Source organism: Pogona vitticeps, chromosome 2 (genome assembly GCF_051106095.1).
Source record: "Pogona vitticeps strain Pit_001003342236 chromosome 2, PviZW2.1, whole genome shotgun sequence".
Lineage (NCBI taxonomy): Eukaryota > Metazoa > Chordata > Lepidosauria > Squamata > Agamidae > Pogona > Pogona vitticeps.
Window position 1 is genome coordinate 189,415,407 of NC_135784.1, and position 23,427 is coordinate 189,438,833.

Sequence of the window (23,427 nt, forward strand, 5' to 3'; positions counted from 1 at the left end):
TTCTGCTCTGGTCACTGCCACAAGAATCTTTCTGCTCAAAAAAGGGGTAGGCTCCTTGGGAAAGGCCAACTTGTTCATCTTTCCCACGGTGGTTGGGGTTATGCTATCTGAGGTTTATTGTTTTCATGCTCCTGTTTCCAGTGGATGACTTGCTTCTTTGGCTAACCTGAGGCTTGTCTAAGATACCAGCAGCCGCTCTATCCCTCTTCATCTTGGGGAAATTAGCCAAGCATAGCCTAAGTCATCATCATAACCTTCACCTTCTACCAGAGACAATGGATCAATACTTTGAAATTATGGCTGCTATAAGTGAAACTATTTCCATTTTAGTTATACACATGTAGTCAAACACACACACACACACGGGGAGAGGGGGAGAGAAAGAGACTCAAAACTTTGTTTTGGAGGCAGCCTTATTGAAACCAAGCACATCTGAAACTTAAATTTCAGATGAGAAAGTCTCTATCATCATTCACAGCATACCTGATTTTTAATTTCCACATCTTGAAAGATGGAATCACGTGCTATTCTGTGAACATGCAGACACAACTAATCCCACATGGTATCAACATGAGGAATACAGTGAGTTACTATGAACAGTGAAGGCTGCCTATTTCCAAGAGAGGGTCATAAAATGTACCAGCTGAGTATCTTTTAGGTATCATAAATCAAAATGCTCATTTCTATAAAATGAGTACTTCCTTTCTTCACCTTCTAGCTATAAGCAAGTTCAAAAAAAAGGTTTTAACCTATTATTGTACATGAGTCACATTGCACTCCTATAACTTTAACATTACACTGAAAGCTGATCATTGCTCAATATTTATTTATTTGTTTGTTTGTTTGTTTGTTTGTTTGTTTGTTTGTTTGTTTGTTTATTGGACTTGTATACCGCCCCATAGCGCTACAAGCACTCTCCGGGCAGTTTACAATTTTTAATTATACAGGCTACACATTGCCCCCCCAGCAAGCTGGGTACTCATTTTACCAACCTCGGAAGGATGGAAGGCTGAGTCAACCTTGAGCCAGCTACCTGGGATTTGAACCCCAGGTCATGAGCACAGTTTTAGCTGCAGTACAGCGCTGTGATCATCACCACACACTGTCACGGAGCCTCCCTCTTGTAGCTGCTCAGTCCTTGCCTTTTGTGGATGGCCATCTGTCTGCGTTGCTTTTCTGTTCTAGCAACCATTTTGCCCTTCACGGAGCAGGCCAAAAAGCTCTCCTCGATCCCGACCAGCTCTGCTACCCGTCTCATGGAGGCCGGCAACTTCTCCCACAAGCAAAAGAACTGATACCAGTCTATTTTGGTCCAGTCCTCATAAACAGGAGTGACCTGAAACACAAAAAGAAGAGACATAGAGTTTGACTCCTACTTACTTTTCAAACTAGAGTTCTTTTTCCACCCTAAGCATTTCTACACCGAAAAAGTTCTCCCCCCACACTCTTATTTTCATTTAAAATTATCCTGTAGTTATAACAGCCCTGATAAGCCCAAGGAGGGAAATATCCAGCCCCTGTGAAGTAGGAGGCAACCAGGTCTCCTCCTCCCAGAACTAAGAGCCGTGGTAGCAGAGGATTTGCCATTAAATCAGACACACCGGTTTCCACAGTTTGAGTAGTTTTGTTCACGGCAGTGCTATTTCAAAACCGGAGAGAAGTAAAATGTCCTTCCCTCCGTATATAGAAAAAATACTTGTGTTAATTACAACTTCTGATTCTTCCTTTGAAGTCTAAAACAATAGCCAAAAAGACATGCAGAATAACAAGAGATGTAAAGAATAGCAGTTTCTGTCAACTCATCAGATTTACACCAATGGACATGCTGGTGTTGTTTTTCTGGTGAATTCTGGCCACTGCCAAGATATATCTACATTTCGATGAAATATGCAAAATGCACTATATATATGTTCATTGTTACTTATATTGACTTGTTCAGTCTTAAGTGATATAGCAGTCTTGTTTTCTCTGCAGTAGAAGAAATCTAGCACTAGGAGAAAAGTTGGACCAATAGATTTAGTAATTCTTCATGGGGGATCCATTTCAGAATATTTGAAAAGCACTGCCTAAGAAACAGCCAGTCAGTGACATGATACAATCCTGTGTGGTGTATAATCCTGTGATGTGCCCTTAATCCAGCAACGAAGACCTGTGTAAAACACATCTTGCTTCCTGAAGACTACTTCAGGAAACAAGTAAGACAAATTATTATGGAACATCAAAGCAGGGCTCTGCTCAGCCAGTCAAAACTCAGTTTCTCTACACACTATATTTTAGTGAACAGGGATTAAGATAAACGATAGCCAACTTTTTCCAAGTTTAAACCCTACATCCATATATGTGTATCTTGGATATAGATGAGTGGAAAACTGGGGGGGGGGGGGAATCCTGATTTCCAAACACAATCTGTAGATTTCAAGCACAATAATGTACATAACACAGTCTGTTAGGTTATGAGTCATCAGTGTCCAAAAAGATTTCCCCTTTTGGGGGGCTTCCAGATTATAAAACAAACAGAACCTACCAAATAGAGGCTGTGCAGATCATTCTCTAGGACAAAACTCTTCATAGCTCTTTGAAGATCAGCAAAAATCTCCAGTGCTGCTACTGGGGAAAATGAAGAGAACAGAGTAGCAGAGCCAAGCTGTGTTGCACAATAGACTTCTGTCAAGAGAAAAAAAAAATCATTTGCCAACATAGTAAATACTTTTCCGTTCAACTGAAAAATATTTTAAGACACAGCAATCGAAACCCAAGACCATTATTTATGATGTGTAAGGTTGATAACATCATCGACAGAGATTTTTAGAAAATTTAAAATGTTTAATTCCCGTCCCCTACACTCCTAAGACTTACCTGGGAGCCTTTCGATGTAGAAAAGGCATTGGGGGCTACAGAATGGGAGGAAATAGCCTTCAATTTACAGAAATCACCACCACCAGGATGGCTTTACTGGCAGTGGTGATTTTCAGAAATCAACTATTCCCCTACATCTCCCAATGAAAGGGATTTCAATGGAGCCTTGGAACCTTGAGGAGAATTGGAAATGTTTCGCTTCTGAATATCGCTCCAGATGCTGAATTTATCAACCTTATGTAGCATAACTGTAGAAACAGGATATCAGCCAGTATTCCTTTTTTTTTCCTTACAGTAACACAGTATCACAGAAAAACAGGTTGGAAGGGGCCTATAAGGCCATCATGTCCAACTTTCTGCTCAGTATAGGAAACCAAATCAAAGTAGATCTGACAGATGGGTGTCCAATTTTTGCTTGAAGGCCTCCAGTATTGCAGCATTCAACAGCTCCCTAGCTAATTGATACCACTGTCATACTGATCTAACAGTGAAGAGGTTTTTCAAAATATTCAGCCTAAATCTGGCTTCCTGTAACTTAAGCCCATTATTACATGTCTTACACTTGGGGATGATTGAGAACAGAACCTGCCCTTCTTCTGTATGATAATCGTTCATATATTTGAAGAGTGCGAACTACAGATGGACATGAACCATTGGTTTGGCACAATTCATTTCCCACCCAAACAACTGATCCACAGTTTGGCACCCCATCTCCTCCAGTGGGCAGCCACTTGGTGACAAGGAGGCAGGGTGGGTGTGGGTGCCCGCTGCAGAGAATCAGCTATTTGGCCAGGAAACAAGCCATGCCAAACTGCTGAACCAGCAATTCATGCCCATCTCTAGTCCTAATGTATTTCTCCTCAGTCTTCTTTTCTGAAGACTAAACATACCCAGTTCTTTCCTCACAGGACCTCAGTTCCAGTCCCCTGATCATCCTTGTTGCCCTTTTCTGAACTTGTTCCTGTTTGTCTGCATCCTTCTTAAAATGTGGTGTCCAGAACTGGACACAGTACTCTAGATGAGGCCTAGCCAGTGCCAAATAGAGGGAAACTAATACTTCACATGATTTAGAGACATGCTTCTGTTAATACAGCCTAAAACAGTATTTGCCTTTTTTTGCAGCTACATTGCACTTTGGGCTCATATTCAGCTTGTGATCTACAACAATTTGAAGATCCTTCTTGCATGTAGTATAACTGAGCTAAGTATCCCCCATCTTTTAACTAGGCATTTGCTTTCTGCTTCCTAGGTGTAGAACTTTGCATTTTTTACAAGGCTTCACACAGAAGCTGTTTCCATCATTTGGTTCTCTTATTAAGAGATGCAAAGTACACACTCCACTAGACATTTTAACAGTGAACGAAGTTTTGGTGCAAGCCCATCCCACCGAACACCTGCCTGGGCTGGGAGTGGGGAGTAGTTTCAAAAAGTAGTGCTAAATGAGCACCTCAAAGAATTATAGCCAAGAGGAAACTGATGAAACTCCTGTTTCATTAGGGTATTGTTCCAATGGTCCAACACCATGAAGTGCTATTCTCCAGTCAAGGCAGTTGTAGAAAATGCTACTTTTCTTAGGTTTCTGCAACAGCACATCCCTTATTATTCAACAATCCAAAATCTACCAGAGCACCAAGGTTTACAGTCAGGTCGCACCACAACAACCTAGGGACACAAATACCATATCTGGAAAAGAGGCCGTGAAGCAGAGCGTTGGGCTTAAATGTAGTTTTCCAGGCATGTTTCTTTGTTTACAGCATTTATCTGTCCATTACTCAACCTTCAAGAAATTTTGTTACATTCCACCAAGTATATATAAGACTGCACTCTCAGACACAAACTATCATCCACAGGTGCTTGCTGCTCTAAATCTAAACACATTGTTTACATTTTACCTTTGCCCTCCTTAGAGACAGAAAGATGGATGAACTCGTTCTCAAGCAACCACTGCACACAAGCTTCAATAGACCCATGATACGTTCTCTCTTGCTCTTTCCCACAGTCCTGGAAAGAGTCTTTCAAGCCAGCACCAAAGAGTGTAGAAGCAGTGTAACTCTGGATGTCATCTGGAGAGCCAGCTACACCACTTACTATGATCTGTTGGAAGAAGAGGTTAAATAATCAACATACTTGTAAAAATTACACAGCAATTAATCTAAAAAGATAAACAGGATAGGGTCCACCAAATTAAATGTGCATCAGCTCTAATTTATTTATTATTATTATTTTATTTATTTTATTTATTTTATTTATATCCCGCCCATCTGGTCTGGTCGACCTGGAAGGAAAAAAAAGACAGTTGCGGCAGAAACAAAGCAAGCCAACAAAGGTCCTCACAATTTTCTTTTTTATCACTCTTACAGATATGTACTTGTCCTCAGGTCTTTTGGAATACTCATTTGAATGGATCCAGCTTTTTGTAGTTGGTTGTTGCTTTCAAAGGGTACACCGACGATTGTAGCGATCACCCTGCTATGCATATTTAGCATTGTATTTGCATGATCCAATAGGGAGCGGTTGGGAGGCAGAGAAGGGGGGCTGAAGCAGAGTGTGGAGGAGATAGAGAGGGGACAGAGAAGATATAAATAGAGGAGAAAGGTTTGAAGAGAAGGTTTGGGTTTTGAGGCAGAGAGAGAGTTTAGGGAGTTGATAGTCAGAATGTTATCTGTATTAGTTAAGTATAGAAAAAGTTAAAGGAAAATACTGAACGCTTTGTCTAACTTTGTCTAACTTTAAGAATATGCTTAAAAACTATTCCTGAAACAACTTATAATAAACCTGTTCTTAGTTCAATGTTAAGTACTGAATGAACCTCAGTCTTTCACAGGAAACATAGTTGGTTAAGAGATCAACTGGTGGCAGCAAGGTAAAGGACATGGTGGGATACGTAACATGAGCTTGTTTGGTGAAACAAGCAGAAGCCACATGATGAAACATCACACCTATATTTTAAATGTCTCCTCAATATCTATTTGGTTCAATCATCAACTTTATTTAGAGACCACATGAGCTTGCCTCCTTCACTTAGAAAAGGTAACTATAATTTTCCACCTCACCTTCTCTATTTCCCCTAATCTTTAGGTTAAACTGCTGTATAACTAAGAACAGTGTAAGCTATAAACTATAGAAATTTTAGGTGGAATATAACACACTTTATTGATAATTCTTACGTAAAATTTATAACGAACTAATTTTGTGCATATTTTGTGCTGTACTGTAGCCAAAACTCTCTGCTCATGACCCAGGGTTCTATTCCAGCTGGCCAGCTCGACGTTCATTCAGCCTTCCATCCTTCTCAGGTCATTAAATTGAGTATCCAGCTCACTGAGGGGCAATGTGCAGCCTGCATAATGAAATTGTAAACCATCCAGAGAGTGGTTGTTCTGGGTTTTTCGGGCTCTTTGGCCGTGTTCTGAAGGTTGTTCTTCCTGACGTTTCGCCAGTCTCTGTGGCCGGCATCTTCAGAGGACAGCAACCTGAGAGTACAACCATTAGATCCCGGCCGTGAAAGCCTTCGCGAATACATCCAGAGAGTGCTTTCAGCACTATGGGGTGGTATATAAGCAGCATGTTTTGCTTTCCTTTCACATATTTTCTGACTCTGTTTTTTTCTGGCAACAACCACTAGTTCATAAGATTAAGCTCAACAAAATGAAAATAGAATCTAGTTTTCAGCAGGAGTACAACTTTATGTTCAAAACGAATTTGAAGAGAAGGAAGAATTATTCTTGAAACATATTCAGCAAACTCACTTAATCAAAAAGCTTGTATGCATTAATATATGCTCTGCAAAGTTTGATGCATTTTACATACCTCAAGGATTGCTCGTATCATACTAGAAGTAAGCTCTTCTCCCTCATGACCAATCAAACAACTACGCACTGGTTTGAGGCAGCCCTGAAGTAGAGCAATTCCTTTTGATTTCTCAGAGGGCTTGCATAACAGAATGCTCTCACCTGTCAACAAACAGAACATTTGCACTGATTTAATAGCCAGTTCATGAAAAGGTCAAATTATGTATTTTTAATTAACAAATTCTCATTAATTAATTATTGTGGAAATAGTCAAAAAGATTAGCTGAGTTTAATAGCTGTGGAAACATCTATTCAACAGAGCAGGAACATCGATACTGAGAGCAAAAGAGAATTATTTATTATTTTACTGCCTATGTTTCATATCCCAAAAGAAACAGTGGCTCCTATTCAGCACAGTACAATGCAAATAAAGAATAGCCACATATTTGCAAATTTATCATTAAGAGAGCATGGTTTTTATCCTTCAGCTATAACCTATAGGAGATATGGGACACACCATTTCCGATTATATTGTGAATTAATCTTTATCCGCATACAACTGTGGAAGAAGATGAAGGTTTGAATGCTACATAATAGTCAAATATTGTTACTAAACAAATGATTGACCATTGTCAAGTAGAGCATGAACCCAGCGCCTTTGTAAGTGACAATCTACCTTTTTTATTTGCATCATCAGAAAAGACCTATAACCCATGAAAGTTTATCCCCAACAAAATTTTAGTCTTAATGATGCCATGTGTTGAATCTGTTGTTGTTGGGTTGTGGTTGGTTTTTTTTTTTGGGGGGGGGGGGTCTGGTACCTTTTTCATGACCTCATGTTATCAGACGGCAGTGGTGAAGAGAGGGGGTTCTTTCCTCCCCAATCCCACAGAAGCAAGGTCACATAGCTTTATTCAGGACTGGCCCCTCACAGCCCAGCAATTCTCTCCCAGGAGTTTCAGCCCTTCCACTTTATAGACACATGCCTTTGGACACATGTATCTCTTACCAGATACATGTTGCCCATATGACAGAAAAGGATCAAAGCAGAACCAGCAGGAAATTAAGAAGCAGCAGTTGTACCAGTGGTATATCAAAACTAATGATTACAGTGAAGACTTACTCCATTGTATCTGTGGTAAGAAACATCGGCATTGCCCTGTACAGCTTCTGCATAGGACTGGGTTCTGGCATCTTTGTAATATATAATGATATAGCTATAATTACATACATGACCAATTGATCAATGTCTAACAAACTGAAGAAGAGTGTTTTCTAACAACAATGCTATACAAGAAGCAAAAGAAAAAAAAGCAATAAGTGCAAACAGGTTTACTGGCAATTCTCATGGTACAGGAGCAAGAAAAAAAACCTGTAAAATAGTTAGGGATTAATTTTCTTTTAAGCATTTAAAATCTTGGTAATTATTCAGCTTTTGGCTATTCCTTGGAATGGTTAAGTAGAAAAACCTGGAATATTTGCTCCTTATCTTGCTATCTAGAGTTTTAACACTAATTTATGGTATACAGTATACTTTGCATGAATGTTCTTTACTGTAGGTCTTCCTTGAGAACAATGCATTTAACTCAACATATGGATATTGTGACTAGGTTGGTTCCCCTTGGTTTGCAGTTTTCCTTCCACCTTGACCATGGAGACTCCCTACCCTATGGTAAAGAGATAATGGTACCTTTACTGCTATCTTACTCTTACACATCAGGCAACTATATGAAAAACTGCCCCTCTTCATATCTACATAAACTTTATGGACCACTACATGCATTTGATACAGTGAGCAACAATCCAATGAACCCTGATGGCATAAACTCATTGGTTTACAAAGAATCACAATGACACCAACAGAAGCCAGTAACTTTACCTACCTATGGTATCTACGCCCTTCCTTCCAGCTCTCCCAGCCATCTGCTTGTACGTCAAGACATCCAGCGTTCTGCTGCCAAATACAGGAGTTCGGATAATTACACGGCGTGCTGGCAGATTCACTCCAGAAGAAAGTGTAGAGGTTGCAACTAGGACTCGAAGAACTCCTTGACGAAAAGCATCTTCAATTATGTCTCGTTCATCAAACGTAAGACCTGAAACACAATTAAAGCACATTATTAAACACTAGCAGGATCACCTAATGGCAGCAACAGAACAGAAGGTAGTGCAGTACTGTAGTTTGATCTAGGAAGATCAACCTAGGAATGAGGTTCAAATTGCAGTTCAATCAACCCCCAGATAATCCTAGTAAATTGACATGATGGTGTAAGGGGAATGTCTGTGTCATCCCCAATGAGTCGTCCACCTCATCCTTGTGCATCCCCCAAGAGGACTACTCTGAGATCCCAGTGGTAGAGTAACCCACAGAGGTGGACAGCAGGACAGGACACCTGGGTGAGAGTGATAAAGAGATGAACTGCTGGCCATAGGAAGAGAACACAGTTGGAGCTGCGTGATGAGAGCTGGGGATAAAAGAGGAAGAGAAAATGGAGGTGAGGGAGTCATCAGCACCTGGGCCAGAAGAGCAGTCAGACGCATGGAAGAGCCACCTCCCATCTTTTGTTCAATCAAGGCCCTGGTTTGGAGGAGTGGGTCAGCTTTGCCCCAGGAAAGAGCCACAGGGGGTGAGCTCCCACTTCCCCACATCCAAACCATAGCAATGGCGACCAGATTGTCCTGCAGAGCTTTACCCAGGAAAGCCAATGCCAATCCGAAAGAGGCACTGGAGGTGTCACAGCAGCACTTGTACCTTGTCCATCTGGCCCGGAAGCAAGAGGAGCAGCTTCACCAGGGAGAGCTACATCAACCAGGTACTACCAGCTCTCACTGAAGCATAAGGTTGCTGGGTCTAGTGCCAAGAATTCAGTCACAGCAATAGATGCTGGACAGCAGGAGGATACTGCTGAAAACTCAGCTCAAGGATGCAAGAGTCTAGTGAAAAAAAATTGAGTTGCTCGTGGTGGCAAATGGGAAGGGGGAACCGAAATTCTCAGACTCTGAAGGTACTCCACCTTCCCACCCCTCAAAAATGCTGGTTGAATCCCATCTGAGCTCATTCACGAAGCCTATGGCAGAAGAGGTCTTCCCTCCACCCTACCTCTCAGTGGGCTGATGGGTGATAAAAATGAGAGTAACATCATTTATTTCTACCTCCTTGCAACAACAGACAAGAAATAAAAATAAAGCCAACATAAAACACATTGACTCCTATACCAGAATAAAGGCAGCACAAAAAGGCTGTAAATAAAAAAATAAACAGAAAACTAAATATGATTTTATGACACAGTTAAAGCATATTTACTTGCCTATAATTTTAATCCTCCAGAACATTTGGCTATAGTTTATGATCACTGAACTAGATTCTAGTTGCACGATGGAGTCTGAATGTGTGAATTTGATCCACCGAAAAGCAACACATTTGAAGCAATATGAAACTCTTGACCCCGAAGTGCTATTTCACTTAAAGTGAAGTCATTGAGGAATAGACATGCATATGTCAATCATTCCTAAGAGTTATGAAAGCATGTCTTGTGTCTCACTTTCCACACACACATTCACTTATTGATAGAAAGAGGTACACAATATGAGATTTCAAACAGGTATACCTGCATGATGAAAAGCAACACCCCATTTTATAGTCCGTTGAAGCACAAAGTCCAGTCCTGCAGGAGAATGTCTTAGCTGACTCATCAGCTCCTCTATCTGTGGTGGGTCCAACACAACTGGTGCAACAGTTGACAGGTCTTTAGGCAAAAAAGAAGAAACGAAGTTGTAAAATAATCAATGAACATCTTATGGAAGCCTTTTGACAAGGAAAGAAAGGGAACCCCCTTCTCTTCCTCAAATCCTGTCTTGACTCACTCTTGTGCTGAAGATTGTAGAACTCCCTGGCAATGATGTCTGCCAACTTCTCACACCAATTCTTGGATGGGCAAAAAACAAGAACAGAATGGCCATCCTGGACTGTCTCATAACACAGACTCACCACATGATCCTCATCACTCTAAATTGAAATAGACAATAGTTTTAGCATGTGAGTTTCATACGGAGAAGCAGCTGTCACAGCCTCTCGTAAACAGAACCAGAATCACACACAGATCTATTTGCTTCCTAAAATAAAGGACCCAAGACAGTAAAACTTTTGTCTTTAAGTAAGAGGATATACTCCTTCGGTTGTTTCAGTAATTATTTTTGTTAGCTTTAAACGGCACAACAGTCCAATTTGGATACTAGTGATTTTATTTTTAGCCCCATCTTAAGTAACCCTTAATCTACTTTGCATCTTACTTTACCACATTAATTTCTATAGAGGGAGCTGCAGAAATCGGTTTCAGCAAAAACAATAAGAAGATTTATTCTCCAAGGCTTTCACAGCCAGGATCCGATGGCTGTTGTGGGTTTTACGGGCTGTGAGCAGCCCGAAAAACCTACAACAACAAAGAAGATTCTCAAGGTCTAACAAGCTTTACTTGGTCCCAACTTTGTGGCCTACAGTACATTTCTTCAGAAGCACTGAGTACAGCCTCATTAGACAGACATTTGTGTACATCTGAAGATACAGATATGTGAAATCTAACAGAAATGCAAATGGCACCAGCACAGTGCTGGTCTTATGCTACTGAAGACCATAGTACAGTAACTGGGAAATGATGTATACAGACTTTAGTGCTGATTATTAGGAGTCATCAAGTGACTCTGTCACCTAAATCAGCCTGTTTATTCTTCATAGATTTAAAATAATCTCAATAGACAAAGCAGCATTATCCTAATTAATGTATTGTTTAATGTTGTCAAGTTACCTTCATATGTGGTACGGGTTGCATTTCTCTAACAACTTTAATTGAGTCGTCATAAATCTTGCTGCCAATTTTCACTTGTTCCACAAGAGGCACTGGACGGAAATCTGTCTGGTACAGTTCTGCATTTAGCCAGGAGGCCAGAAGACCCAGATTTGGAAGGGTGGCACTCATGCCTACAATTTGTACTCCACTAGAGAGAGGGCTGCCGGTGCTTGTTTGTCTGTAAGAAGTAAAAAACAATTCTGAGTACTGAATTCTATTTAAGATACATGGTAGCTCAAAGGTTTTTTATCATGAAATAAGGATTCGATTTTAATTATGTAATACCCTGTTTCCCTAAAATAAGACCTAACCTGAAAATAAGCTCTAGTATGATTTTTCAGGATGCTTGTAATATATGTCCTACCCCAAAAATAAGCCCCATTTAAGTGAAAGCCCACCCTCCACAACTGTCTAGCAACCACAATAAGATGACATGACAGTATTTGAATAAACATAGATTGTTGTACATGAAAAAAATAAAACATCCCCTGAAAATAAGCCCTAATGTGTTTTTTGGAGCAAAAATTAATATAAGACCCTGTCTTATTTTCGGGGAAACAGGGTATAAGACTGTATATTCACGCAATGTTTTATAAATATTGTTAGAGTTCAGTTCATTCATTAATTAGGGCCACAATCTCATGCTCTCCCAGAGATTTCTGTAAGAGTATTCTGGGTAATTTTTCTATTTAGAAGACATCATCAGAGATGCTTGATTTTGCAGTTCTCAAGACTTGTAGCGTTTAAATGCCTCTTCCTAACAGTAAACAGAAAAGTTATTATTCCAAAAAATGAAACGTCATCTGGGTTATAGCTAGAGCTGGAGGTATTTGTATACTAAAACAAATACTTAACGAGGGTCTGGCCCCTGGGGCTGGACCAGCCACCCACACCTCCTGCTGCAGCGCTAATTCTGCTTGTCCTTCCAATTGCGCCTGGAGTGCCGCTCTCTTCCCACTCAGCTGGTCACTTGGCAGCCATGCAGGGAGACTTGTCCTCCTTACCCCACCTGGAGTGGCCAGCTGTGCAGGAAGAGAGGGGCGCTCCGGATGTGGTGGAAGGATGAACAGGAGTGGCACCGCAGCAGGACACATCAGTGGACTGTCTGCCCCGGGAGCTGGATCCTCAATAACTCCAGCTGCACGGGGATATTTCTATACGAATACCCCCATCTCTAGTTGTAACTATCAAAATTACAATAGTAAGAATGAACCTGCATGCATTTTTTGGTTGTATGTAGAAAACCATTATTTAGACTGAGTCTTACTATTCAGTCACAGTGACGGATCATCTCTCCCCCTTATCACAACAATACACCCACAACAAAAAACACGCTGATCACCATAATCACCCAATCTCCTAAAAAGGGCAAAAAGCTTATCCTACAGCTATAAATAACTATTTACTATTATATAGACTAAGTCTTACTACCTAGTGATTAGAGACATTTGTAAACAAATACAAATAACCCAGTTCCAGCTGGACTTAATGAGGTTCCGGCCCCAAGGACCAGACTGTCCACTCACTAGTCCCAGTGCCATGAAGGTCCTGATCTTCCTGCCAATGACACCGGGAACTTTGCTATCTCCCTGCTCAGCTTCGCCACTCCAGACAGAGGGCAGGAGTTTGATGCAAGGTTTGATGCATAGTTGAGAAATGAAAGACTCCCTTGCTCCAAGGACAGAATATCACCAAAAAAAAAAAAAAGGATGCGATAGCTTGTTCCCTAAATGGGCTGAATTAGTGCACAGTGGTAACATAAGACCGTAGAAGTGCACACTAGCCATGGCTACCCCTCTCTGGGCAGAAGCAACATGCCAATAGCATTTAGCTTCATCCTTCTTTCCATGATGCACTGAAGCAACCCAGAAAGAGATGAAGCAGCTGCCAAATACGCATTTAAACAGCTGAAAATCAGGGATTTAAGGAGATCCTTCTACAGTTCTGTCAAGATGTAAATTAAGCATTTGTTTATTTTAATAATCTGTGCATCTTTTCTGTTCACTCTAGAAGGAACTCTAAATTGAATTAGTTGTTCTACAGACATGCATGCATGCAAGCATCAGGTTGCCACAATGTGGAAGAGAAAAGACAATCTTATCTGGGAACACCATGTTCTGTCATTCTCAAAGGAGTTTCTTAACAAATTTAATTAGGCACAAAACCTAAATTCCAATCATGTTGAAAGGGAGACAAAAATATTTTCTTCTACTCACTTGTTCTTCATTCTTTCAGTCAAAAAACGAATTTTTGTCAGCAGGAGTTCCAAGAGATAACCTCTTTGAGAGTCTCCCAACATATGCAACTCGTCCACAACTACTGTTCCTATTAAAGAGAGGGCGAGTAGGACATGGCAAACAATTTATTATTTCTTTGAAATGTCTGTGCTGTCCTTCAAACAATATTTTAAACCAGTGTACACCTATCAAAATGAAAAATAAGATATCAGATTTATGAAAGTATAGCTGAAAATAGAGTAGACTAGATCAGAGCTAAATAAAGTTCCAGACCTGGACAGCTTTTAACAATTTTTGTAATTTTACAAATGACACATTTTATAATTTTTTGTTAAGTTTTTTTATAAAATTTGAAGTACATTTAGTTCCAGGACTAGAGACTGTTCCTCAAAAGCAAATGGCCAAAAATATCATAGTGATATTTGTGTAGGTTTACAAGTATAGCAGTCACACTACTGAACAGATATCAGAGGTTTTCCTTCTATACTAGGACAAATGTTATATTTAATTATGGGCTCTTATGGACAAAGAATCAAAGGTACCTTAAAATATGACTAGTGTGAGAAAATAGGTAAGTTACAAACCTTATAAAAACCAAATTTATACTGTGTATTTTTGGTTTTATAATAACTATATTTTGTAAATATTAGATAGAGAACTACTCACAAGCAGTCTAAAGAAGCATCAGCTGAAATCCTACTCTAGCTGTGACTAGAGTAGGCCAATTTGAATCAATGGAACTTACAGTAGACTTGATTCATCAAATCCCCATTGATTCAATGGGCCTGCTCTAGTGTAACTGACTATGCTAAACCACTGAAAAACAGAGAAACTTCAATTAGGTTGGCAAGACAGAAGCATACTTTTTTGTGCATGAGAAGTATGTTTCTCTCTGGCACAGACAGAAAATATATACAATATTTTATAAGATATACAAAATATAGAAAATGACCTCAAATAACAAGAATCAATGTCATCACTGTCATAGGGCATTGTATGTTTGAGGGAAAATGTGTATGTCTATAGTAACAATAGTGCAGTGATTACCATTGGATATAACCTTTCAAATCTATGTACACACCCAGGCTACCTACTAGCTAACACAACTGTTTGGAAGTCACAACTGAAGATTAATAGCCAAACTGGGCTATATTGTAAGTAGGTGACCTTGTTGCATCAAAATCACCAAGTGCAAAATCTCTCAATGAAATGTTTCTTGAGAAATTCAAAGATTTAAATACAAAGCCACAGTATTCTTCCAATACTACATTAAAATGTTGTGGATGCCACGCCATACATACAATTCGTTTATCAAATAGCAGTGGTTCCCACCCTTGGGTCCACAGATGTTCTTGGACTAGAGCTTTGAGAAGCCTTCACCCCTAACTGTGATGGCCAGGATTTCTGGGAAAAGTAGCCCAAGAATATCTGGGGACCAAAAGTTGGGAACCACCAAATGGAACACAGGCCAAGGGGTTTTTTTGAGACATAAAATGTGTGTCCAAAGAAAAGAGTGATGCACCCAAGTGGAAAGATACTTGTTTCTCACGTTTTCTGTTGTTATGACATGCTCTGAAAGCTTACCCAGTGAATCTAGTGCTTTTTCTTCTATGAGTCTATTGATCAAGCCATTGGCTCTCTCAATAGTACAGACAGCAACGTCCAAGGCAGAGAAACGGACAGCAGGAGAAATACTGCCTATATAACCTTCTACACGTACACCTACTTCTTGGAAGAGAGCCTGTTGGTCAGAGGTAACATATATAGTCACAAGTCAGTTGCATTCTGCATGCATGGCATCAAGCAGTCAGCCCTTCATTACAGTCTAAAACTAATTCCGACATGTCAACAGACAACTTGCTTGGAAAAGGAGGAAGAATTGTTTTCAAGAACCAGGTAAGGAAATTTCCCCGTGTTTATTCCAATTCCTTGGCCCCAGGGCATGTGCATGCTTGTCAGACTTTCCCTTTACGAGGTGTCATGCAGATAGCACAACATCAATAACTAACGGTAGTAAATCAGTAAACTTCTATCACCATATTTGTTAAGAACCAGGCATTTTGGACTGGTGTTGGTAGTGAAGCAAGCTGCCTAAATAGCTGAGTAGTTTGAAGCATCTGACTATGGAGCAAAGGGAAAGTTATTCAATTCTACACTCTCTCATCTGGCACAAGTAAATCTGTGCGTCCTTGGCTAAGCTGTACATTCCCAGAATGCCTCCAAAAGGAGGGACTGATAAACTACTTCTGAGTAGTTGATAACTAGAAAAACCTGGCAGGGTGACCACAAACTGAAATCAACTTGACAACAGGTAATAATTATTACTCTTCTACCTTCAACAACACTGGGGTTAGGGGTGCCAGACAGCCATGTAATTCAAAATCTGTATATATCTCTTATGCCCCCAAAACATAACTACAAAGCATCAACAGTTGAGTAACACACACACACATCTCCCCCAACCTGTGTACACCTCCTGGCATGGCCCAGCACCCTCCCCAGATACTACGTGGAGCTGCCATGACAGGAGAGCGGGCTGGTCAGGTCACCACCATCAGACCAGGATCACTGCAGCACCAACAACAGGGCCCTAGGTAAGCCCAAGGCTCACCTTTCTCAGGCCACTTTCTGGAGACGAATAGCAGCACAGTAGCTATCAACACAGTACAGTATTTATATATTTATTTTTTGGAATATTTGTTTCTTTACTTGTTTATTTTTTTAAAAAGTGTATAACTAAAACCATGCAATTCAAGGGAGAAGCACATTGTTCTGTAGCTAAGCAGCATTTGCACTCACAGGGCCGCTGGCCATCCAAGGATAAGTTAGCATCCAACAGGATACAGAGCTTTAGAGATGCTAGTCAGTATCTTGTTGCACAACTGTTATGGGATAAGAGCCCTTACATGCCTCACACTTGAATGAGGGGAGGAGAATATGATGGTACTGAAAGCTGCTAGTGTTCGCATACCTGAATTGCTAAGCCAAGTTGGGGAAGGCAGTATTCATGAAGTACTCATCTGAAACATGAATTATGCATTGGAGCAGATTCAGTTTGAAAGTTATTAATACTGTTACTGTGCTAATATTATTATCAGACTTTATAATGTTATGCAGTTTTCAAAATGGAAACCTCTCTGTGGAAAATACAGCAGCAGTAGAAGGCCTCTTTCAGTTGTACTCGTTTTAACATTGCAGCACAATCTACTATCAAATGCTACAACATTTTTACCAAATCAGAAGTAGACTTTTAGCCAGTTCTCATTTTGCTTCCCCCCCCCCATTTTCCTAAGGGGAAGATTGGTTTGGTGTGCCATACGATGGAGCCTGGTGACAGGAGATTGGCTTCTGGAGCTTAGGCCTGCCCTAAAGAGACTACAGTACATACCTGTAAGTAATACTTCTTTTCTTTGGCCACAGAGATAAAAGGAAGTATGAACAAAGCTTTTTTGCGAGTTTCTAAAACTCTCTTCAGCATAAGCAATTCAGCAACAAGTGTTTTCCCAGCACTTGTAGGAGCTGAAAATCATTGAAAGAAATGTGTTAGTTTACAGGAGAGATAATGAGCAGCTACCTGGTCTTTACTCAGCCTAGATAAACAAACTAATGCCACACATCCAGTAACATGTGATTATAAGAGAATATAATTATTCACAATACCTGAATAAACTAAGTTTTTCCCTTCTAGAACTTGTCCAACCATCAAGCATTCTGCTTGCCACTGGAACATACGAACTACTCCCAAACCATTGTACTTCTCCAGGACTGCTTTGGGAAGACCCCAGTTTGCTAACAGCAGCTTGTCAGCTTGATCATCAGGTATATCCACATGTCGCTGTCCTGGGTAGAAATTCAGCATCAGATCTGCAGCTTTTCACAAAAATGAACCTTTATACATTGACACAGCTCACAAACATCAAGGAATCTTTTTTGTTAGATGCTGTCAAGTTGCTCCTGACTTAAAGAGCCCCTATGAATATTGATGACCTCTGAAAAATTCGATCGCAGTCATACTCAGGAGTTGCAAACTAAAGACTGTAGCTTCCTTTTTTTCTTTTGGTCAATCCATCTCATTAGATCTTCCTTTCTTCCTACTGTCTTCAGTTTTCCAACAAGTCTTGTCTTCTCATTATGACAGGAATCCTACTAGCATTTCTATAACTTGTGGTTAACTGACAAAGTGCTGATAAGGAACACACCTTGGCAAATCATCAATTAGCTGCAATTAGTCATGGCAAGCTATGTGGATCTTATGGGAACACCAGTAGTATTCTGTCTAGCATGTCCAAAGTATGATGCCACAATTTAGTCATTTCAGGCGAAAAGTCTGATATCTTAAAGTCTAATACATTAGCTGCAGCAGAAACTATAATTGGCTCAAATTCCATTAGATTTATGCATACGATTTGTGCAACTTGCCATAGCGAATTCCACTTAATTGGCAAAATGCTGGGGCACATCTGGGTTGGAACTGGTACGATAGCCAGGCACAATACCTCATCAGTTAGCCATGGCAGGTTATTTAAACCTTATATGAACCCCAACAGGATTCTGGTCATTGGCTAGATCCCACTTCATCAAAGGTATTGTGTTATCATGTGAGGGAGCTTATTCATTGGTATCCAAAACCTGTGATCCCCCCAATCTAACCCTGCACCTACACACACACAAAGGGAGAGAAAACAACCACAAACAAAAGGGCCAATTAAGCTTCTTTTTTTAAAGACAACAAATCTAAGACATTTCCACACCTAAATAGTAACCCACCCATAGCAGAAATTAGGGGCGGTAAGGCTGCTATTACCCTTCACAGATTGCTATCTTGTTATGGCGAAGGGGCTTGAGTAATTCAGAGAAACTATGGGCTATACCATGCAGGGACACCCAAGACGGACAGGTCATAGTAGAGAGTTCTGACTAAACGTGATCCACCTGGAGCAGTACTGGCAAGCCACTCCAGTATCTTTGCCAAGAAAACCCAATGGACAGAAACAAAAGGCTAAAAGATATGAGGCTAGAAGATGAGCCCCTCAGGTTGGAAGGCATCCAACATGCTACTGAGGAAGAGCGGAGGACAAGTACAAGTAGCTCCAGAGCTAATGAAGTGGTTGGGCCAAAGCCCAAAGGACGCTCAGCTGCTGACATGCCTGGAAGTGAAAGGAAAGTCCAATGCTGCAAAGAAAAATACTGCATAGGAACTTGGAATGTAAGATCTATGAACCTTGGTAAGCTGGATGTGGTCAAACAGAGGATGGCAAGAATAAACATTGACATCCTAGGCATCAATGAACTAAAATGGACAGGAATGGGCGAATTCAATTCAGACTATTATCATCTGTACTATTGCAGGCAAGAATCCCGGAGAAGAAATGGCCTCATAGTCAACAAAAGAGAGGGAAAAGCTTGTGGTGATCACTGAAACAAAGGAAAAGCTAATTTCCTTGAAGAGAGACAGAACAAAGGAGTCAACAACAGTGAACCAGCGGAGCCTATCCGCAATGCCCCAAGGGCTCTTTTTATTGACTTAGCATGATTACACAGTATATTGTGAAAGAAACAGATAGGATAGTGGTTACCTAATCCTTAACTTAACAGAGGATGAGATGGTTGGACAGTGTCATCGAAGTGACCAACATGAATTTAACCCAGCTCCGGGAGGCAGTGGAGGACAGGAGGGCCTGGCATGCTCTGGTCCGTGGGGTCACGAAGAATCAGACATGACTAAACAACTAAACAACAAACAATCCTTAACTAGGATTAGCTAAAAGAACTCTTGGATCTTATGCTCTAAGTCTAAGCAGAAGGATAGGAGAAGGGGCTACCCCGCCTCCTAGGCACTGCTGCACCCTGCCAGGAGTGTATGCACTTCACTGAAACAGAATCTAAGCTACAACCTTTAGACGGGAGTTTCCCACAAAAGCTGTACTGGGATACAATCTCAAAAATGAGAGAATGATTTCAATACAAATCCAAGGCAGACCTTTCAACATCACAGTAATCCAAGTTTATGCACCAACCACCAATGCTGAAGAGACTGAAACTGACCAATTCTGTGAAAACTTACAACACCTTCTAGAACTGAAACCAAAGAAAGATGTTCTTGACATTACAGGGGACTGGAATGCTGAAGAAGTGAGTTAAGAGATAAAAGGAACAACAGGTAAGTTTGGCCTTGGAGTTCAAAACGAAGTAGGGCAAAGGCTAATAGAGTTTTGTCAAGAAAACAAGCTGGTCATCACAAACACTCTTTTCCAGCAACTCAAGAGGGGACTTTACACATGGACATAACCAGATGGGCAATACCAAAATCAGATTGATTATGTTCTCTGCGGCCAAAGATGGAGAAGCTCTATACAGTCAGCAAAAACAAGACCTGGAGCTGATTGTGGCTCTGATCATCAGCTTCTCATAGCAAAACTCAAGCTTAAACTGAAGAAAGTAGGAAAAACCACTGGGCTACTCAGGTATACTCTAAACCAGCAGTCCCCAACCTTGGGCCTCCAGATGTTCTTGAACTGCAGCTTCCAGAAGCCTTCACCACCACCTCTGCTGGACAGGATTTCTGGGAACTGAAGTCCAAGAACATCTGGAGGCCCAAGGTTGGGGATCACTGCTCTAAACCAAATCCCTTATGAATACACAGTGGAAATGAAGAACAGATTTAAGGAACTAGATTTGGTGGACAGAGTGCCTGAAGAACTATGGATGGAGGTTCGTAACATTGTACAGGAGGCCGCAACAAAAACCATCCCAAAGAAAAGGAAATGCAAGAAAGCAAAGTGGCTGCCCAACAAGGCCTTACAAATAGCAGAGAAGGGAAACAAAATGCAAGGGCGATAGGGAAGGTTACAGAAAATTGAATGCGGATTTCCAAATAATATCACGGAGAGACAAGAGGGCCTTCTTAAATGAACAGTGCAAAGAAATAGAGAAAAATAATAGAAAGGGAAAAACCAGAGATCTGTTCAAGATAATTAGAGATATTAGAGGAACATTTTGTGCAAAGATGGACATGATAAAGGACAAAAATGATAGGGACCTCACAGACCAGAAGACATCAAGAAGAGGTGGCAAGAATACACAGAGGAATTATACCAGAAAGATCTGGATGTCCTGGACAACCCAAATGGTGTGGTTGCTGACCTGGAGCCAGACATCCTGGAGAGTGAAGTCCAGTGGGCCTTAGAAAGCATGGCTAACAACAAGGCCAATGGAGGTGATGGCATTCCAGTTGAACTACTGTATTTAAAATCTTAAAATACAACGCTGTTAAGGTGCTACACTCAATATGCCAGCAAGTTTAGAAAACTCAGCAATGGCCAGAGAATTGGAAAAGATGTCTACATCCCAATGCCAAAGAAGGGCAGTGCCAAAGACTGGTTATTTTGGGGTTTTCGGGCTTTTTGGCCATGTTCTGAAGGTTGTTCTTCCTGACGTTTCGCCAGTCTCTGTGGCCTGCATCTTCAGAGGACTGGATACTCTCTCCGACCATGCGTCCTCCTGCCAGGCTCCTGCCGGACAAGCACCCTCCTGGTCAGCAGGAAACTTCATTTGCCACCCTAGCAAGGTTATGCTCAAAATCCTACAAGGCAGGCTTCAGAAATATGTGGACCGAGAACTCCCAGAAGTACAAGCTGGATTTTGAAGGGGCAGAGGAACTCAAGACCAAATTGCTAACATGCGCTGGATTATGGAGAAAGCCAGAGAGTTCCAGAAAAACTTCTGCTTCATTGACTACGCAAAAGCCTTTGACTGTGTGGACCACAGCAAACTATGGCAAGTCCTTAAAGAAACTTGAGTGCCTGACCAACTTATCTATCTCCTGAGAAACCTATATGTAGGACAGGAAGCAACAGTTAGAACTGGATTTGGAACAACTGAATGGTTCAAAATTGGGAAAGTATAACAAGGCTGTATATTGTCTCCCTGCTTATTTAACTTATATGCAGAATGCATCATGCAAAAGGATGGATTGGAGGAATCCCAAACCGGAATTAAGATTGCCGGAAGAAATATCAAGAACCTCAGATATGCAGATGATACTACTCTGATGGCAGAAAGTGAGGAGGAATTAAAGAACCTCTTAATGAGGGTGAAACAGGAGAGCGCCAAAAATGGTCTGAAGCTCAACATCAAAAAAAACTAAGATCATGGCCATTGGTCCCATCATCTCATGGCAAATAGAAGGGGAAGATATGGAGGCAGTGACAGATTTTACTTTCCTTGGCTCCATGATCACTGGAGATGGTGACAGCAGCCACGAAATCAAAAGACGCCTGCTTTTTGGGAGGACAGTGATGACAAACCTAAACATCATCTTAAAAAGCAGGGACATCACCTTGCCGACAAAGGTCTGCATAGTCAAAGCTATGGTTTTTCCTGTAGCGATGTATGGAAGTGGGAGCTGGACCATAAAGAAGGCTGTCCGCTGAAGAATTGATGCCTTTGAATTGTGGTGCTGGAGGAGACTCTTGAGAATCCCCTGAATTGCAAGGAGATCAAACCTATCCATCTTGAAGGAAATCAACCCTGAGTGCTCACTGGAAGGACAGATCCTGAAGCTGAGGCTCCAATACTTTGGCCATCTCATGAGAAGAGAAGACTCCCTGGAAAAGACCCTGATGTTGGGAAAGTGTGAAGGCAAGAGGAGAAGGGACGAGATGGTTGGACAGTGTCATCGAAGCGACCAACATGACTTTGACCCAACTCCGGGAGGCAGTGGAAGACACGAGGGCCTGGCCTGCTCTGGTCCATGGGGAAGAGTCAGACACGAGTTAATGACTAAACAACAACGAAGCCCGCTATTACCATTCTTTTAAAGCTATCCAAGAAAACAAACAGTGGCGCCCCGACTAGGTCACGACCGACCCCAGCGTGCCGAGCTGACACCCCTCCTAAACTGCCCCAATTTACGACAGAGGGTTTCTACTGGAGCCAGCGCCAAGGGGACCGTCGCCTGCCACCCAAACGAGGGAGTAACAAGAGTCGTCTCTTTAATTCCCAGGCCAAAACCCTTCGGTCCGGCCAGGCCACAACGAAGCCGCGGGCTTCTTCTCCCAACCCTCGTCCCTTTCTAGCCGGGCTCCGCATCAAAGCCGACGGTTTACCTGAAGGGCTGAGCGGCCGGCCCGGGGAACAGCTCAGACCGGGCGGAGGGCTCAGCACTAGGCTCCTATTTTCCTTCCCGCTTCCCTGAAAAGAAGGCGGCGGCGGCGGCGGCGGCGGCGGCGGCGGCGGCGGCCACGCCGTGACGCGGAGCGGCTGACCTGCTGGCCCCCGCCGGCCTCCGCTCGCCTCCGCCATTTTCCCGCCCAGGCGTTCAAAGAGACGGGAAAGGCGGCCGCGCCGCTGACGCACTTCCCGCCGAGCTCGCCTTCGAGCGCAAGGGAGCCTCCCTGGAAGGTGGCCTGTCTACGTCGGAATGTGTTTTTTTTATAGGCCTGAGAGAGGAGAGAGGGAGAGAGAGACGGTTTTCGCTTCCCGTGAAACTCCGACCGAAAAGTCATGAATTTTCAGAGCAAAACTCCGTTGGGGGGGGGGGGGTTGGAATTCAGGGTTTCACTGTATCGGAGACTGCTTTCTCTTAAGTACAGTACATGGAAAGAGTCTGCTCTCCTAAATGTTTAAAAATATATATTTAATATCTGACCTGCATTCAATATGTATTTTAAGCATTTAGAACGACAAGCTGCCTCCATG

General features: G+C 41.7%; 1 protein-coding gene across 2 annotated transcripts in view; it reads right to left on the bottom strand.

The window, feature by feature from the left end:
- POLQ (DNA polymerase theta) overlaps nucleotides 1–23,113 on the bottom strand; it is a 62,091-nt gene extending 38,978 nt beyond the window's left edge. Inside the window, exons 1-13 of one of the 2 annotated variants that reach the window (XM_072991707.2) lie at nucleotides 22,836–23,108; nucleotides 17,389–17,568; nucleotides 17,117–17,247; nucleotides 15,313–15,469; nucleotides 13,708–13,816; nucleotides 11,450–11,669; nucleotides 10,512–10,653; nucleotides 10,256–10,393; nucleotides 8,531–8,743; nucleotides 6,667–6,809; nucleotides 4,749–4,950; nucleotides 2,525–2,664; nucleotides 1,143–1,336 (exon numbers count right to left, since the gene is read on the bottom strand). In XM_072991707.2, coding sequence (XP_072847808.2) covers nucleotides 1,143–1,336; nucleotides 2,525–2,664; nucleotides 4,749–4,950; nucleotides 6,667–6,809; nucleotides 8,531–8,743; nucleotides 10,256–10,393; nucleotides 10,512–10,653; nucleotides 11,450–11,669; nucleotides 13,708–13,816; nucleotides 15,313–15,469; nucleotides 17,117–17,247; nucleotides 17,389–17,568; nucleotides 22,836–23,031 — 2,165 coding nt within the window. In that variant the 5' untranslated portion in view covers nucleotides 23,032–23,108. Of the gene's footprint in view, nucleotides 1–1,142; nucleotides 1,337–2,524; nucleotides 2,665–4,748; nucleotides 4,951–6,666; nucleotides 6,810–8,530; nucleotides 8,744–10,255; nucleotides 10,394–10,511; nucleotides 10,654–11,449; nucleotides 11,670–13,707; nucleotides 13,817–15,312; nucleotides 15,470–17,116; nucleotides 17,248–17,388; nucleotides 17,569–22,835 lie in introns of both variants that reach the window. The other variant, XM_072991708.2, reaches the window with a different exon arrangement.
- Between the last annotated feature and the right edge of the window lie 314 nt (nucleotides 23,114–23,427).